A 17,572-nucleotide genomic window follows, 5' to 3' on the forward strand; every position below is an offset into this window, starting at 1 on the left:
AATAGAGGTCATCTACTGTCCAAGGCAAATGCACATGTGAAGTATCAAGCCAATCGGTCATTTTGTTGATGAGTTATAATTGATCGGAAACGAACTGGTCTACCGACAGACAGACTGACCGACCAACCGACAGACATCCAGCAAGGATGGCAAAGGTGGACATAATAAGAATAAGGTATAGTTTATGGCTATTTAATGTTGAAATGGCACTGAAAATCATCATAATTTCTTAATATTTAAATGAGCAGTCTTTCAGAAATACCGTCGGTCCTCGGATTTTTCTGATTATAATTTGGAAAATCCGGAAATGATTCTTATATTGCAGGACCTCATTTCCTGTAATAAAATCATGGCAAAATTTGGAATTCCATTAGCTTTCTTCAGAAAAGTTTCAACACTCGAGTTAGAATTAACCCAATTATTTATGAATACTCCAATAATGTCAAATGCTTTTTTATTGGTTGTATTTTCTGATATCGAAAGTATCCGAAGATTTTTGCCACGTTGTCAAAGCGAAATACATTCTACATCATCACTATATGAGTACATTCCGCAAAGGGAATCAAGACAACCATGTGCGTTTTGGTTCCCGTTTTATTGGATTAATTCCTACATAAGCAGGGCAAAAACAAAGGTCATTGTGAAATTACTGCCAGCTGTCAACATCAGCACAGGAATAACAATACACAACGTAACATTAATTGAAAAAACAAACACAAAAAGAAGCATTTAATCAAATTTTTAACTTGCTCTTAATATAATAAATAAAGTTAAGCTCTCAGAATTACATTATTTGATTAAGAAGAATTAAGTGTAATTATTTGTTAGTGACATTTATGAATATTGCAGATATTAACCCTTTATGGCTTTACCACTTAGATACATTTTTTTACCCATTTGTAGTCCCTTGGAAAGTTAGATTTAATTAAATACCTTTCTTTGTAAATTCACGATTTAAGGCTTCATTTCGAACCCTTAGATTCTGATGAGCAGCAAACAGCATGATAAACCTGATCTATAATCAACATTAACCTATTAATCTATTTATCCCACTTTTTATTCAGTAAACCTTTTTATTTAAACAACATTAGTTTAACTGGATAATTTTGCGTTTTCATGAGTGTTATTCGTACTTTGATAATGACTGTAGTGTAACCAAGGTCAGTGTATTACTCCCCGTTCAAAAAATAACAGCTGATCAAATAATCATTTTTTTAAATCAGAATATCGTTCTGTGACAAAGAGTCGTTCGTTATAAATTACAATTTTATTCATATTGAATTGCAAATCTAAAAGTTTAATAACATCCATATAATATTTAGTTGTTATATACAAGGAACTACATTTGTTTACAACGTAGCCAAATAACATAGCACGTGCCGTTGATTATAGCCGAAATTTAATCAACAGGGCTTTAATCAACCGAATTCGCTGTAAAAGTGGGATAAAAACTCTTATTAACCTTTATTATACCTACCCACACATAGTATCTCCCAGCTTTAACATTTGTGAACACTGTCTCATTTGAATTCTGAAAATATACATAACTAGTATAAAAAAAAATCAGATCATTATGTGTTTGACTTTTAGCTTTTTCCAACTTATTTCAGTAATATGACGGTGGTCAGTTAACCTTCTCTCACTTTTCTTGGGTAAGCATGAGTACCTGTACTAAATGCACACAGTTACTTTAGTAACTGACAACTGATCAGCTCGAATCAGATGTAGGGGAAAAATGGCAGTTTAAAATTGTTCAAGACCAATGAACGATACAAGTAATGTGACTGTGTTGGAAATCAAACCAGAAGTCCAGCTATCTTCAAACAGAGCACATTGACAATGTATGATTGACAATATATTCATGCAAAAATATGAATGTCACATAAACCCTCGATACCAACCTTGCCAACTTTCTTACATTAGCACCAAAATGTATGAAAATGTATGAATGTTCAAGTATATACCTACCAACTATGACCATTTGTGTAGGCATGCAATAAATGTATGACAATGTGTGAAGTTCAAACTATACACCAACCCACCTTGACAAATTTCTTATCATAGCACTGGAGTTGGTCCTGGCTGGCAATGAGGCACATCCTGTATAAATTGTTGCTCAGCGCAGGCTTGAACCAGGCGCGCACCACGTCACCATGTGTCCAGTAACCTACTGTCATATTGGGGGAAGCAGGTGTGATAAACGGATCTGAAAAATGTTATAATCCAAATATTTGTTGAAAGGACCCTTTTTTTAAAGGCAAAATCATTAAAATTAAAATACAAGTGTTGTTTAAGGATCTGATAGTTTTCTAGATATCTGGTTTGTCTTCAGCATATGTTTCACATAATTTTAAAGATATAATTCCTGAAACAGCTATAATGCATTATAAGCTTGGTCTAGAAATTGGGATAACTTATAATGACCTTCCCCATATTCTATATGAAAATCTTAATGGTTATTAATGGTAAAGTTGCTTAAATCAAGCAGTCAATTTTTGTAAGTGTTAAGCATTCCAATCCATTACACTTTAAAATTTTAGTTGAAAAAGCAGCAGTAGTAGAAGAAGCAGTTGTAGCATAAGCAGTCAAAGCCGCAGTATATAATAGCATTAGTACAAAAGCTGAAAAAATAGTAGCAGAAGTAGAACAAGAGCTGTGTTTGTGAAACACAAAGCCCCCTACTGCGCCCCTTTGAAGCCATATATTCAACTTTTGACCTTGAAGGATGATCTTGACCTGGACCATTCACCACTCAAAACATGCAGCTCCATGAGGTACACATGCATGCCAAATATCAAGTTGCTATCATCAATATTGCAAAAGTTATGACCAATGTAAAAGTTTTGGGACAGAATGACAGACAGACAAACAGGCCAAAAACAATATACCCCCGATCATTCGATCCGGGGGCATAAAAAGCAGTAGTAGAAGTAGAAGTAAAAGTAGCAGTAGTAGCAGTGGTAATAACAGGAATAGAATTGGTAGGCGTAGCAGCAGTAGAAGCAGCAGTAGAAGCAGTAGGTAAAGAAGAAGTATTAGTAACAGTAGCAGCAGTAGCAATATTAGTAATAGTAGCAGTATAAGTAATAGTAGCAGTTGCAGCAGTAGTAGTAAAGGAGCAGTAATAGTAACAGTAGTAGTGATGGTACTAATATCAGCAGTAGTAGTAATTGCAGCTGGAATAGCAGAAGTGGTGGTAACAATAGTGTAGTAGTAGCAGTAAAAGCAGTAATAGTAGAAGCAGTAAAAGCAGAAATAGTAGCAGAAGTAGAAGAAGCAATTACAAGTAAAGTAATGCCAGCATAAGTTATGTAGACATGGCAGTGGTAGTGTAAGTAGAAGTTGCAGGCTAGTCCTGTAGGCTATATTAAGTACCGTAAAAACGCAGTCATAAGTCGAGATTTTTAACCTCCAAAATTTGATTAAAAAGCCGGTATCGACTTATGAGGTGGTCCATGAAAAAAATAATGAAATTCCATGAAAAAAATAATGAAATTCGAAGAAGATTGATCACCGCGGCAATAGTTGTTGTTGTTGCATAAAAAAATCGTTGATTTACGACTAACAAAACGTCGTTTTTTTACTGATACTTACCAATTAATATAATCAGTTTGCAATTACTCTTTTTTTTTATTTTGATAATTTAATCCAAAGTCTTCATGTAAGCAGGTGTTGTTTTTTTACTGTTCATGTAAACAAAGAATCAAGGACATCATTTAAAGTCTCGCAAAAATTCGCAATATGTGTGAATCGACAGTTTGACGTCATCAAAGGAAAGCCGTTTCCTGTCAAGAAGCCATAAAGAACACCTTTCTCGCCGACAAATTTGGATTCCTTTGTTTAGAGAAGCGATATGCTTAACCAATCGCGTGTTTGTAACTCGCTTGCAATCGTCCCATTATGCTTGAGCACGTGTATAGCTCCGCCTTTGAAACTGTTTCAGAGAAAAAGGTGGAGTTAGCGGTCTCTTGGGTATGTCAATCATTGTTATAAAAACACGTTTTACCGAGACACTAATCAATTGTTTTGACAGTCAGATTAAAAGTACAAAGATTGGATTACAGTGATAATATTGTTTCATCGGATTAAAAGCGGAAAATAGTTTGTGGATAATTACTAGCGTGGATTATTGAGTGCAACCATTTATTAATTAGATAAACAAAAACACAACTGGACTTACAATAAATCTTTGAAAATGCCTGGCAAACGCAAACGCCAGGCTTATGACAATGCATTAAAATACGTGTGATAGAGTTTGCGGAGAATTTAAATAACAACAGTGCTGCTGAACGTGAGTTTATGAAATTCGTAAACAGAAAATTTCTGACTCGACTTATGAAGCTAACATACTCAAACTCTTCAATTTTGGTACCAAAGTATACCCCCCGACTTATGAGCCGGGTAGACTTATGACTGCGTTTTTACGGTACGTAATTAGTAATATTAAAAAAACAGTAATACTATAAGTTGTAGTAAAAGTTTTAGTTGTAGTAGTTATAGTTGTAAATAATAATTAAATAACACATGACAACAATTTTTCTTAATACAAAAAGTAAACAGAATATGATGTATTGGTACATTAATTTAAAATTGTTGTTTATTTTCAAATAAATAAGTTTAATTTCTATCAGATTTTTATTAAAGCATCGGTTGTATTTGAAATTGAAAAAACACAATCTTCTGTAAATTTTTGACTGATACCCTAGGCCATTCAAAACTAACCACATATTTAATCAACATTATTATTTCCTCAACACTAGCAATTATAAGTAGCCCAACCATCCTCACTTCTGCACAAATCCAATTAGGAAAGCATGGGAAGTCTATTGTGACAATAAAATGTTCAATTTCATGTTTGTCAAATTAGTCAATATAATTTCATCTTTGACACCAGACGGGTGAACGGAAGACTGTTGTAACTCATATTAAATAAAGAAGGAGATACGACAGTTTTCCGTTCAGCCCTTGATTATTATTTTGTCTGGTCCTGTTTAGAAACCTGCTATATAAGTTGAGAATAAATGTAATGAACATTAACGGAAATCAAATTAAACCTAACTTAATGACACTATGTGAAATATAAGCTTTGGGAAACTTCCTTGGGAAACTGTTACTATAAGCAAATTTTAATGAATACGTTCTAATTATGACTGTATGAGACTGTATAACAGTATGGTGAATCCGCAGGAATATTATTGTCATTGATATTTAACTTGATACTTAGTACAAATCAATAGTAAAACAAGGGACAAAATTGTCACAAAACCAGGTATTCAATAAAAAAAAGTCTGATAAAGGGAAACAAATACAACTCAAAATGTGCATTGCTACTGATTGTTCATCACAGTTACCCCCCTAGTTTCAAAATCAATCTATTGTGAGTTGTGGCGACCTTGACCTTGAAGATATCTACATAATTCTTTTGCGCGACACACGGTCAAATGATGGTGAACAAATGTGCCAAATGATTTTAAAATCTGGCAATGAATGACATAGTTATGGCCGGAAAAGCTCATTTATGGCCATTTTTGACCTTTGAACTCAAAGTGTGACCTTGACCTTGGAGATATCGACATAATTCTTTTGCGCGACACACAGTCAAATGATGGTGAACAAATGTGCCAAATGATTTTAAAATCTGACAATAAATGACATAGTTATGGCCCGGACAAGCTCATTTATGGCCATTTTTTACCTTTGAACTCAAAATGTGACCTTGACCTTTGAGATATCAACATAATTCTTTTGCACGACACACCATCCAATGATGGTGAACAAATGTGCCAAATAATTTTAAAATCTGACAATGACAGACAAAGTTATGGCCCGGACAAGCTTGTTCTGCCCGCCCGCCTGCCAGCCAGCCCGCCCGCATTCGCCAATCTAATAACCATTTTTTTCCTTCGAATCCTTCGGAAAACCTGGTTAATCATCGGTACTCTGTGAGTTGGTCTTCAACAACTTTCAACCACCAAACTCAGTCTCAAACACCAATCATCTGCAGAACCATACAAGTTTTGTCTTTGACATAAAAAAATATGCAAAAATTGCCACCAATTCATTGCAATACATTTATACCTGCTAATTTTTGTATATTTTTTTCTTCTGTAATAATGTGAAAGCAATATGCATTTTATACTAAGAAGTAAGTCTACATAACAGTATCAATATATGAGATGTACAAATATTAGTGACAATGTACATATTATACTAAGCAGTAAGGCTACATAACAGTATCAATATACGAGATATACAAATATTAGTGACATGCATATATATGTAACCTCAGCCCAGGGTTAGTATTAAACCCTACCATATATTGGCAACCGTTTTTGTCTGATCACGGGACATGACTGAAGAACAGTTTCTAATGCTGCAATGCCTGAAATTCATAGTCAAATTCTCAACTCAGAATTTTCATTACATATAAAACAGTTCCTAGATGTACCATTTAAATGTCACATTTAGGGTCAAGCGTAAAAGCAAGTATTTGTATTACACGTATGTAACTGCTTGAATAAATTTAAATAAGAAGAAACCGTTTTCACCATAAACTCTGGACCGATAACTGTTCTACATGAAATAATGCCAAGTTTCCTGCCAGGAATAAAAAATATCATATATCAAGCAATTATTTCTGCAATCATGAACACAGTCATGTAATCATCAGACTTCTGATTGCCTGGAATCACTTTCCTCAAAGAACATGAAACCTTAACTCATTACTTGCAGGGAAAACTGTTAGCTGTTTATTAAGGAAATTATTCCTTAAAATACTGGGAAAAGGGCATTAGTCACAATTTATGGTACTAATAGATATTTAGGACTTACAGGCTTTTTTCTCTTGATACTTTTCGTAAACATAAATCCCCATACAATTCTATTTGAAAGCAGCTTTCTCGCTAGATGTAAGTACACTTATAAATGTCAAATGTTACTTATTTAATGAGTCCACAGGGAAATGTGTTGTAATTAAATTTTGAGTGATACTCACATCTTAGACCTACTCTCTGGGATTTTCATTGTTGTAATTTGAAGTGTGAATAAGGTATAAATCAATAAATATTACAGGGTACTTTAAACCTTTCCCACTCAGAGGCAAAGTAAAAATGGCTTTTGCAAACAACATAAAACCAGAACAGCTTGTGAGTAACTCGCAGTCTGTTCAGGTTTTATGCTGTTTGCTGCTCATCAGTATGTAAGGGTTGGACAAGAAGCCTTTAAACTTGAATCTTGTAAGAAAGGTCTTTAATTAAATGTAACTTTCTAAGGGACTACAAACACATCAAAAAACGTATCTAAGCGGTAAAGGTTTAAACTCAATACATTGTTCTTAAGTAATATAAACTCTCTCCACAGTCATATAAAGCTAACATACATATTTGTGTCAACATTTCGACATGTGACCAAATAAGTACGTAAGTACTCACATTAGCGTTAATGTTACACTGAAAAGCATCTCTATTTTGTGAAAAAATGTCTTTAATCCATTCACTCGATCAATAACTTGTTTTTTTAAATGTGAAGATATGGCTACGTTAGTGCAGAACTGATATTAAAACTAACTTAGCTTTACTTCTAACTTAATCTGCCGACATTTAGAAACAAGAGCTGTCAGAGGACAGCGCGCTCGACTATTCGAGTGCTTGACAGTATAACGTAAGCCATCATGGGGAAATTGTTCATATTTAATAAGGTCAAGGTAATATAGTCATATCCTAAGTGGAAGAGGATCAATATTGAAACATATTGATCGCTTATGTTTTTAAGAAGTTGTAGTTTAAAGACAATTCTGAGTTCAGGTATATTTTCCACAATCTCTTGAACATTTGTAAAGACATAAAACAAACTAATAAGATTTTATTTCAAGTTTGATAGCAATAGCTTGGGTGGTCAAACAATCCTTCAAAAATAAAATAAATAAATATTTGTTGATTTTTTTTACCATGTTTCAAAGAAAAAATACATTTTTGGGTGGAGGGGTGGGGGTGGAGAGGGGGGTATAATGTTGGGGAGGGTGGTCATTTATTTTATGCTTTCCGGTGGTTTATAGAGAAATATCAGTGAAATAAAAGTGGTATTTCACTGTTTCAAACAGTGAAACATAACAGTGAAAAATATCGTTATTTTTCACTGTTTCAGTTAGATACTGGAACTACTTCCCCAATAACCCCATGGTGAGCCTCAATTGCAATTTTCATTCAAGGGAGACTAGTCTACTTGAACCTGAAACACACATTTACCTCCCTTAAACATAATTATTTCGTCTGCTGCTTAACTCTTTAACAACAATGGATGAATTGGAAAACAATGAAATAAATCTTCTTTTCTCAAATATCTTTGACTTTGATGACTTTTTTAATGAAATGAATGAACAAGATGATGACAGCGCTTCAAAATCACAAGAAATAACATCAGCAGCACCAACAGCAGGAGCAGCAACATCAGCCCCACATCCACTGGTAACAGCATCAACACAGGAAGAAAAAGAACAAAACCCAACATCAACACCAACAAGGAATTTCAGATCTGTAAGTGTGGATAGCTTTCTGCTTGAAAACGAAAATTTAAATACAAAAAAGAAAACCGACAATGACATCAGACTTTTCAAAACTTTCCTAAAAAGTCACAAAAATGAGGCAAGAAATATTGAAAATATACCTCCTCATGAATTGAACCCTCTGGTCTGCGAGTTTTTGTTGGGTGTGACTAAAAAAGATGGATCAGAGTATGAACCCACATCTTTGAGGGCATTTTTAAGCTCAATCGACAGGCATTTAAGGCACATGAACTACAAGCACTCTTTGATAAATGACCCTGAATTTGCCAAAGTGAGGGAAGTATTAAAAAGTAAACAAAAAGCTCTGAAAAAAGAAGGTTATGGAAATAAACCGCATCAAGCCCAGGCATTAACAAATGAACATATTGAAGCTATGTACGCAGCTAAAACTCTGGGAGAATCAAGCCCAAGAGCTCTATTACACTCACTGTGGCTTATATGTACAACCCATTTTGGGATGAGAACCGGCAAGGAAATTCACACCCTATGCTGGGGTGATGTCAGCCTTGGAATCGATTTTGAAACTGGTGAAGAATTCATCACCTTCGACACTGAGCGTCAGACAAAAACCCGTACTGGTGAAATTCCTAGGGATATAAGGTGATTTTCCTACTTTAATATATTTGTACACAAATCTGAATTGATAATTTTTTATTTATATAAAAACTGGTACTGTTTATAAAATATTTAAATGGAATTTTTCTTTAGTAAAAATAATACAAACATGGAGGATATGTGTTGGTTAAGGTAGAATATTGATTTTATTTCACGAGTGATCATAGAAATTATTATTTTTACGAGTGGCGAAGCCACAATTGAAAATATATATTTTCTATTATCACAAGTGAATTTATAGACCTTTTTTTACAATATAATTCTTATTTGTATTATTAATATACAGTAGACTTCACTTTTGTTGGAATAGTATTTAATTTAAACAAAACATTTAATGCAACACACATTTTAACTATTCATAGGAAAGTCAAGCCACGGGCATATGCAGTTCCCGAACAACCTGACAGAGATCCGGTGCATCTCTACAAGCTATATGCCGACAAACGCCCTGTTGACATGATGACAGAAGACAGCCCCTTCTTCTTAACTCCTGGCAACAAGACACAGCAATGCTGGTTCAGGAAGTCTGCCATGGGAATAAACAAGCTATACAGCATAATGACCGAGATGAAAACAGATGCTGGTATTCAAGAGCCAAGAATCACCCCATACAGGTCAAAACCCCATATTATATACACTACTTTCATAACAAGACTAAAATATATAATAAAAATCACTTACCTCCCATTTATTAAGTAGGTGTTGTTTGTCCAATTTACATGCTACAACACTCAAAATTTTAATTCATAAAATCTCCTGTACTCGACTAGTACTATTCCTCTACTTTCCGGTTCCATTACATCCAGTACTTGACAGACCACCATGTATTTATTGAAGTGTTTCAAGAGCACACAAAACAATTACAACTTATATCTTATGTAATATGTCATGTGTACCGTTGAATATCGATTTTATTTTTACCATAGAAATAAACTTTTTTCAGTGCAAGAAAGCACTTGATTCAGAAGCTGAATGACGAGAATGTTCCTGCTCATCAAATAATACAGATTTCAGGGCAAAGAAATATTAACAGCTTAAATAATTACAGCAGTTTGAACAAGGAACAGTCAAAAAATATTTCAAAAATACTTTCTCATTCAAACCAGTCAGTTGAAAAGCACAACCGCACAGCCACTGCCACTGCGTCAGCCACACCTGCATCAAGTGATTTTCCGATGGCCCGAGGATTTTTTGTCAACTCACATTTCCAGGGCAATGTAACATTTAATTTTCACAACTCTGAATCTTACATGGGCCTTTCCCAGACACAGAACGTAGTCAATCACCAGAGGCAATCTCCATCCCGTACACCGGCGGTAACCGCAGATTCCCCTGTACAGCGACACTACAAGCGAATCCGTCTTATTGCAGAGAGTGACAGTGATTGATATCGAAACCATTTAGCACAAAAACACTGTTGAAATATGTTTGCGTTCCTAGTTTAATCCAGTTATGTGTTATTAATCCAGCAAGTCGTAAAAGTGTTGTTCAACATGGCGAGCACTTTCGTAACTTTGAGATCAGTTGAATACACAAATTACTACGCCAGTATATGCAACACTATTAATTTCATAATAATTTAAATTAAACTATTGTTTGTAATAATATTGAATGTATAAAGTATGAAAAAGATATATGTTGAATAAAACATTGATTTTAATAGTAATACACTTTTTACAGATGTGAACTATTTTCTTGTGTAGTAAGTTCTTTGTGCGTTCTAAAAATTGAGGCACCCCACGGGGAAACTTAATGAGGCAAATTCGGAAAATTAACAAAACTACAAAAATAAGCATAAAATAAAAAGAAAATTTGTTGGTTTCGGTAGCATATCGAATTTAATTCACTCGTGATCATAGAAAAAAATATTTTCACTCGTGGCTACGCCACTCGTGAAAATATAAATTTCTATGATCACTCGTGAATTAAATTCGATATGCTACCGAAACCAACAAATATCCTCTATTTATTAGAGGATCTTTCAAAAATAAAAAAAGGAAAAAACAATATTTATTTATTTTATTTATTTATGAATAAAAAAATTTTTTTTGGGGGGGGGTGGTGGATTCTGGGGTGGGGAGTGGGGGATGGTTTGGGTGGAGTCCATTGTGGTATGTCAGGTAAGTGTTGTTATGTCAAAGTATGAATCAAATCTGATCATAAATAAAGAATTTATGGCAATTTAATTTAAATTTCATATTTTGACCTTGAGTCAAGGTCATTCAAAGGTCAATGTCAAATTAAACTTGCCAGGTACAGTACCCTCATGATAGTAAGAAAGTATTTGAAGTTTGAAAGCAAAAGCCTTGATACTTAAGAAGTGAAGTGGATCTAAACACACAATTTAACAAAATATTCGAAGTTACTCAAACAAAAAAGGACCATAAATCCGTTAAAATGCCAACCAGAGTTATGCAACTTGCCCTGTACAGTCTATTGCTATAGTTAGTAAGTGTTGAAAGTATGAAAGCAATAGCTTTGATACTTTAGGAATAAAGTGAACCTAACCATAAAACTTAACCAAATTTTCAATTTTCTAAGTATAAAAAGGGAACATAATTCTTACAAAATGCTTGATACAGTTGTCTACTCTTGTTTATAGATTGTGGTCATATTGGTAAAGAAGTATGCAAAATATAACAACAATATGTCAAGGGACATAGAAAATATTTGAGGTGGTACGCAAACTTTAACATTCCAACGCTCACGCACACGGGAACGCCGACGCCGGGGTGAGTAGGATAGCTAGACTATATAAATTTCATATATAATAGTCGAGCTAAAAAGGGAACTAGTTCAATAATATCCACATATGAGTGCGGAAAAGTCAGTCTCCAATCAAACCAATTACAAAAGATGGGAGAGCAATGAAATGGACTGTTATTTAAAGTCTGTAAAACGCATTTATTCTTTGCTGTGCTGCACGGATATAATTATTCAGAAGATGATGCTCGAGACATGACAAGCCATATAATACATGGTTCATTATGAGTAGCTTTTTACCTTACATAATTATGCTTCTTCCTTACGTCTATAAAAGCTGTATGTAATGAGTTATTTGAGGCCTTTATTTCAACCAATATATAAGTATAGAATAGGACCCAGAGCCAATGGTCATTATTTTGTACAATTGCTCACTTCTTCATAGTTTTGGGAATTTAACCTTAATATGAAGATTTATGTGTAGAGATTTATAGTCTTATTTTTTACATTTGCAAAGTCATCAATGAAGTTTAAATAAAGTATAATAGTATTTTTATTTTATGCTTTCCGATGGTTTAAAGAGAAATATCAGTGAATTAAAACGGATAATTTCACTGTTTCAAACAGTGAAAATTATAAGTGAAAATTTTAGATAATTGTCACTGTTTAATGTGAAATGATGTCATTTTTTGACGAAATGACGTCATTATCCCAGTGAAATTCTATAGCTAAACTCTTTAACAATAAACATAAACTGTGAAAATAAAGCATAAAATAAAAAGAAATTTGTTGGATTCGGTGAAATATCATTTTAATTCACTCGTGATCATAGAAAAAATATATTTTCTATGATCACTCGTGAATTAAAATCGATAATCCACCGAGTCCAACAAATATCCTCTATATAAAATTATGTTTGTGTTATTTTTACTCAATTTAGTGTTGTTTTTTTTCAAGTTTTCTCAATTCAGGGGTCATCATAACGGGTCTGTACAATTTGTTAGATACTTATTTAACCATACATTTCATATATTCTACACATTCTGATTGCAACATATCTATAGCAATCAACGTTTCTCATTTTTTAATAAAATATGTATACAAAGAATGATTCAAGCCTTACTGGCTGCTATTAAGAACCATTCAATATATATGTTAACATTTGTTGTAATAAAAAGGAAGGAAGCTGCTTCAAAATATGTGCAGTTTGTAAATCAGGTAAGAACCTCTTGGTTTAAAGTAATTCATGACAATACACCTGTTGGACAAAAAGGTAAAAACTGCCAAAAGGCCATTGTTGATGAATCAAGGGCAGTAACTCTACAGATTCTTGTGAAATTTGGCTGATAATTGATCTAAGGCTTAACCCTGTACCACTTACATACGTATTTTGACGTATTTGTAGTCCTTTATACAGTTGAATTTAATTAAATACCTTTCTTACTAAATTCAAGTTTTAAAGGCTTAATGTCCTACCCTTAGATACTGATAAGCAGCAAACAGCATAAAACCTGAACAGACTGCAAGATACTCGCAGGCTCTGCTGGTTATATGCCGGTTGCAAAAGCCATTTTCACTTTGCTAAGGGGAAAAGGATTAAAATCTTCTATTTTACAAGTGACCTTCAATGGTTGACTTTTACCTAGAGGTCTGTTGCAAAGTTCTTCCATATTCTCAATTCTGTGTTAGAAGGATTCCAGCTTTGAGTCAATTTTTCCTTGTTGCAATAAAGTTTTTAAACCTGACATAACAAAATATTACCAACTTTAAATTAAATGTATTTATAAAACAAGAGCACCGCATAACGGATGCCAACACTCGGCTGCAGGTGCAGTTTTGAATAAATGAAAGCTTGTCACATTAATTTTTTTTTTAAGAGGTCAAGTGACCTTGACCTTTGACCTAGTGACCCAAAAATGGGTGTGGTGTGTAAAACTCATCAAGGTGCATCTACATATGAAGTTTCAAAGTTGTAGGTGGAAGCACTTTGATTTTAGAGCCAATGTTAAGGTTTTAGCACGGCGGACGCCAGACGCTAGATGGCGGACAGCAGACGACGAGCTGGCTATGACAATACCTCGGGCTTTCTCCCAAAACAGCCGAGCTAATAAACACCTTAAAACAATTTTGAACAACACCATCAATTTTAAAATAGTAATATGAAGCAAGAAAAATGCGAATGAAGCGTTTCAATTGGTAAAAAACACTTGAATGAGTGAATGTTTGTGCAATGGGGCCTGATTATTTTGATGAAAAAACAATGTTTACCGCCACAATGCCATGTTGTTTGATAATCAATCATTTCTGCACCAAATTTTACTATGACAAAAGTCCAAACATTTATGTGTTACTTTTATAATAAACACATTCATACACAAATACAAAGCACTCTCAGATGGGTGAAACTCATGATAATAACTCACTATAACACTGATTATAGGGGCACAAAATCAAATCTTTAGAAAAGAAAATCAAATTGTAAAAACAAACTGACCCTTTTTGCATGTCCATGCATTCGTAATGATTTATTTTCAGAAAAACAGGGCTATACTGTAATGTAAAACTGCAAATGCAAATAAAGGATGTCATGTTAAGCTAATTTATGCTGGTAATTTCATATCTAAACAGTAATTCAAACCTGCATTAAATATGAAACCAGATAACGTACACTAAAAACATATCCTTTTATAAATCCTGGCCATCAACTGTAGAGGTATCATCTATGTTTAAGCCATGAAATCTGGTAACTGCATTAAATGTGGAAAGAGAAAGAATATTAAATAACGCTGTGATATTACTATAAAGTAATAGTCAACTATATGAAAATTGCACTGCCTAGTGGTGCTATACAGATTTTCACAGTCAACTCTATAACAAGTGCCATGCCTAAGGGTGCTGGACACCTTATTGGTGTCAACTCTATAACAAGTCCACGGCCTCAGGGTGCTTGATAGATTATCCCAGTCAATTCTATAAAAAGTCCACTGCCTATGGGGGGGAAGGGGGGCTGGATAGATTATCCCAGTCAAATCTATAACAATTCACTGCCTAGGGGGCTGGATAGATTATCCCAGTCAACTTTATAACAAGTTCACTGCCTTAGGGGGGCTGGATAGATTATCCCAGTCAACTTAATAACAAGTCCACCACCTAGAGGGCTGGGGTGGGGCTGTATAGATGATCTAGGTCAACTCTATAACACATCCACTGCCTAGAGGGAGGGGGGGGGGGGCTTGATTGATTATCCCAGTCAACTCTATAACAAATCCACTGCCTAGAGGGGGAGGCTTGATCGATTATCTCAGTCAACTCTATAACAAATCCACTGCCTAGATGGTGGGGGCTTAATCGATTATCCCAGTCAACTCTATAACAAGTGCACTGCCTAGGGGCTGGGGGGGGGCTGGATAGATTATCCCAGTTAACTCTATAACAAATCCAGTGCCTAGAGGGGGAGGGGGCTTGATCTATTATCCCAGTCAACTCTATAACAAGTGCACTGCCTATGGGGGCTGGATAGATTATCCCAGTCAACTCTATAACAAGTGCACTGCCTATGGGGGCTTGATCTATTATCCCAGTCAACTCTATAACAAGTGCACTGCCTATGGGGGCTGGATAGATTATCCCAGTCAAATCTATAACAATTCACTGCCTAGGGGGCTGGATAGATTATCCCAGTCAACTCAATATCAAGTTCATTGCCTTGTGGGCTGGGGGGGCTGGATAGATTATCCCAGTCAACTCTATAACAATTCACTGCCTAGGGGGCTGGATAGATTATCCCAGTCAACTCAATATCAAGTTCATTGCCTTGTGGGCTGGGGGGGGGGGCTGGATAGATTATCCCAGTAAACTCTATAACAAATCCACTGCCTAGAGGGACGGGGGCTTGATCGATTATCCCAGTCAACTCTATAACATGTGCACTGCCTATGGGGGCTGGATAGATTATCCCAGTCAACTCAATAACAAGTCCACTGCCTAGGGGCTGGTGGTGAGGCTGGTGGTGGGGCTGGTGGTGGGGCTGGATAGATTGTCCCAGTCAACTCAATAATAAGTCCACTGCCTAGGGGGCTGGGGGGATGGATAGATAAAATCCACTGCCTTAGGGTGCTGGATACATTATCCCAGTCAACTCTATAACAAGTTCACTGCCTAAGGGTGCTTGACACTAGACATTCTTGTATTTTAGAGCAATTGTAGTAGAACTCTAATGGGTAAGCAACATAAACAAGTACTCAATTTGTCAATGTCAATAGCTGTTGTTAAATATTATGATAATCAAACAAGAGGGCCAAGATGGACCTAGTTTTCTCACCTGAGAGGAGTCGGTTCAAGTACTCAAGTATAAGGTAAACAAGGTGTGTTTGTGAAACACAATGTCCCCCATATATTTGACCTTTGACCTTGAAGGATGACCTTGACCTTTCACCACTCAAAATGTGAAGCTCCATGAGATACACATGCATGCCAAATATCAAGTTGCTATCTTCAATATTGTAAAAGTTATGGCCAATTTTAAAGTTTGACTCAAACCAACAAACCAACCAACAGACAGTGAAAAAACAATATGTCCCCCAGTATAGACTGGGTGACATTAAAATACAGCTTCTAAAGTTTTTGAGTTCATTATGGACAGTTATATAGTTGATAGACGAATGGACAGATGGAAATAAGAAAGTGAAAGGCATCAATCTGGTATTGTCTCAATCTACATGCTGCCTTTTGACAGGCTTATTAAATGTAACACACCAAGAAAGGGTTTGTACTAAACTTATGTAATCACAAAAAGGATATATGTTAAGAACACAGTATGAAAACAGATCAAATTACAAATTTTCATTGAGGAAAATTGACAACTTTAACAAACAAGCTAGTATTGAAAACGCTAAAAGCAATTTTTAATCGTGTACCATAAATGTCAACAGAAGATAGTCCAGATACACTAAAAAACAAACATGCACAAACATGCGCACACACACTCATACAACTGTTTCATTTAAAACATGAATACAAAAAAAGTGACTTCTAGAGTGTTCACAAGGTTTCTCATAAGTCATATAAGGAAAACTGCCCCACCCCCGCTGGTCGCCATGTTTTTTAACCGATCGGGACCTTTTTCAAACTCATCTGATATATAAATAAAATCAATGTTTTCACCAAGTTTCATGATGATTCGGCAAAAATTGTGACTTCTAGAGTGTTCAAAGGCCCTTTTTACTATATAAATATAAGGAAAACTGCCCCGTCCCCCTGGCAGCCATGTTTTTCAACGTACCGGAAACTATTGTTGAACTTAACTCGTGCAATAAGGAAACAAATGTTCTGACAAAATTTCATGAAAATTGGACCAAAAATGTTACTTCTAGAGTGTTCACATGTTTTCAATATATTCATATAGAGAAAACTGCCCTGCCCCCTGGTGGCCATGTTTTTTCACCGATCTGGACCATTTTCAAACTCGTCCGAGAAATCAATAAAACCAATGTTTTGACCAAGTTTCATGATGACCTTGCAAAAATTGTGACTTCTATAGAGTGTTCACAAGGTTTCTCTATAGCCAAATAAGGAAAACTGCCCCGCCCACTGGCAGCCATGTTTTTCAATGGACCGGAACCACTTTTTAACTCAACCAACATAAAGACAAACATTTCGACAAAGTTATATTCAGATTGAGCATGAAATGTGACT

At 35.1% G+C, this 17,572-nt stretch overlaps 2 protein-coding genes across 2 annotated transcripts in view; one reads left to right on the forward strand and one right to left on the reverse strand.

The window, feature by feature from the left end:
- LOC127877414 (uncharacterized) overlaps window positions 1-17,572 on the reverse strand; it is an 88,448-nt gene that overhangs the window by 34,246 nt on the left and 36,630 nt on the right. The window contains exons 5-6 of the mRNA XM_052423274.1: window positions 2,043-2,206; window positions 1,478-1,531 (exon numbers count right to left, since the gene is read on the reverse strand). Coding sequence (XP_052279234.1) covers window positions 1,478-1,531; window positions 2,043-2,206 — 218 coding nt within the window. The remainder of the gene's footprint in view (window positions 1-1,477; window positions 1,532-2,042; window positions 2,207-17,572) is intronic.
- On the forward strand, window positions 8,037-10,841 carry LOC127865023 (uncharacterized protein KIAA1958-like). The gene is made up of 2 exons (XM_052404882.1): window positions 8,037-9,160; window positions 9,538-10,841. The coding sequence occupies exons 1-2, from the start codon at window positions 8,292-8,294 to the stop codon at window positions 9,872-9,874; spliced, it is 1,206 nt and encodes a 401-aa protein (XP_052260842.1). The 5' UTR covers window positions 8,037-8,291; the 3' UTR covers window positions 9,875-10,841.

The sequence above is a fragment of the Dreissena polymorpha genome, chromosome 1, assembly GCF_020536995.1.
Source record: "Dreissena polymorpha isolate Duluth1 chromosome 1, UMN_Dpol_1.0, whole genome shotgun sequence".
Lineage (NCBI taxonomy): Eukaryota > Metazoa > Mollusca > Bivalvia > Myida > Dreissenidae > Dreissena > Dreissena polymorpha.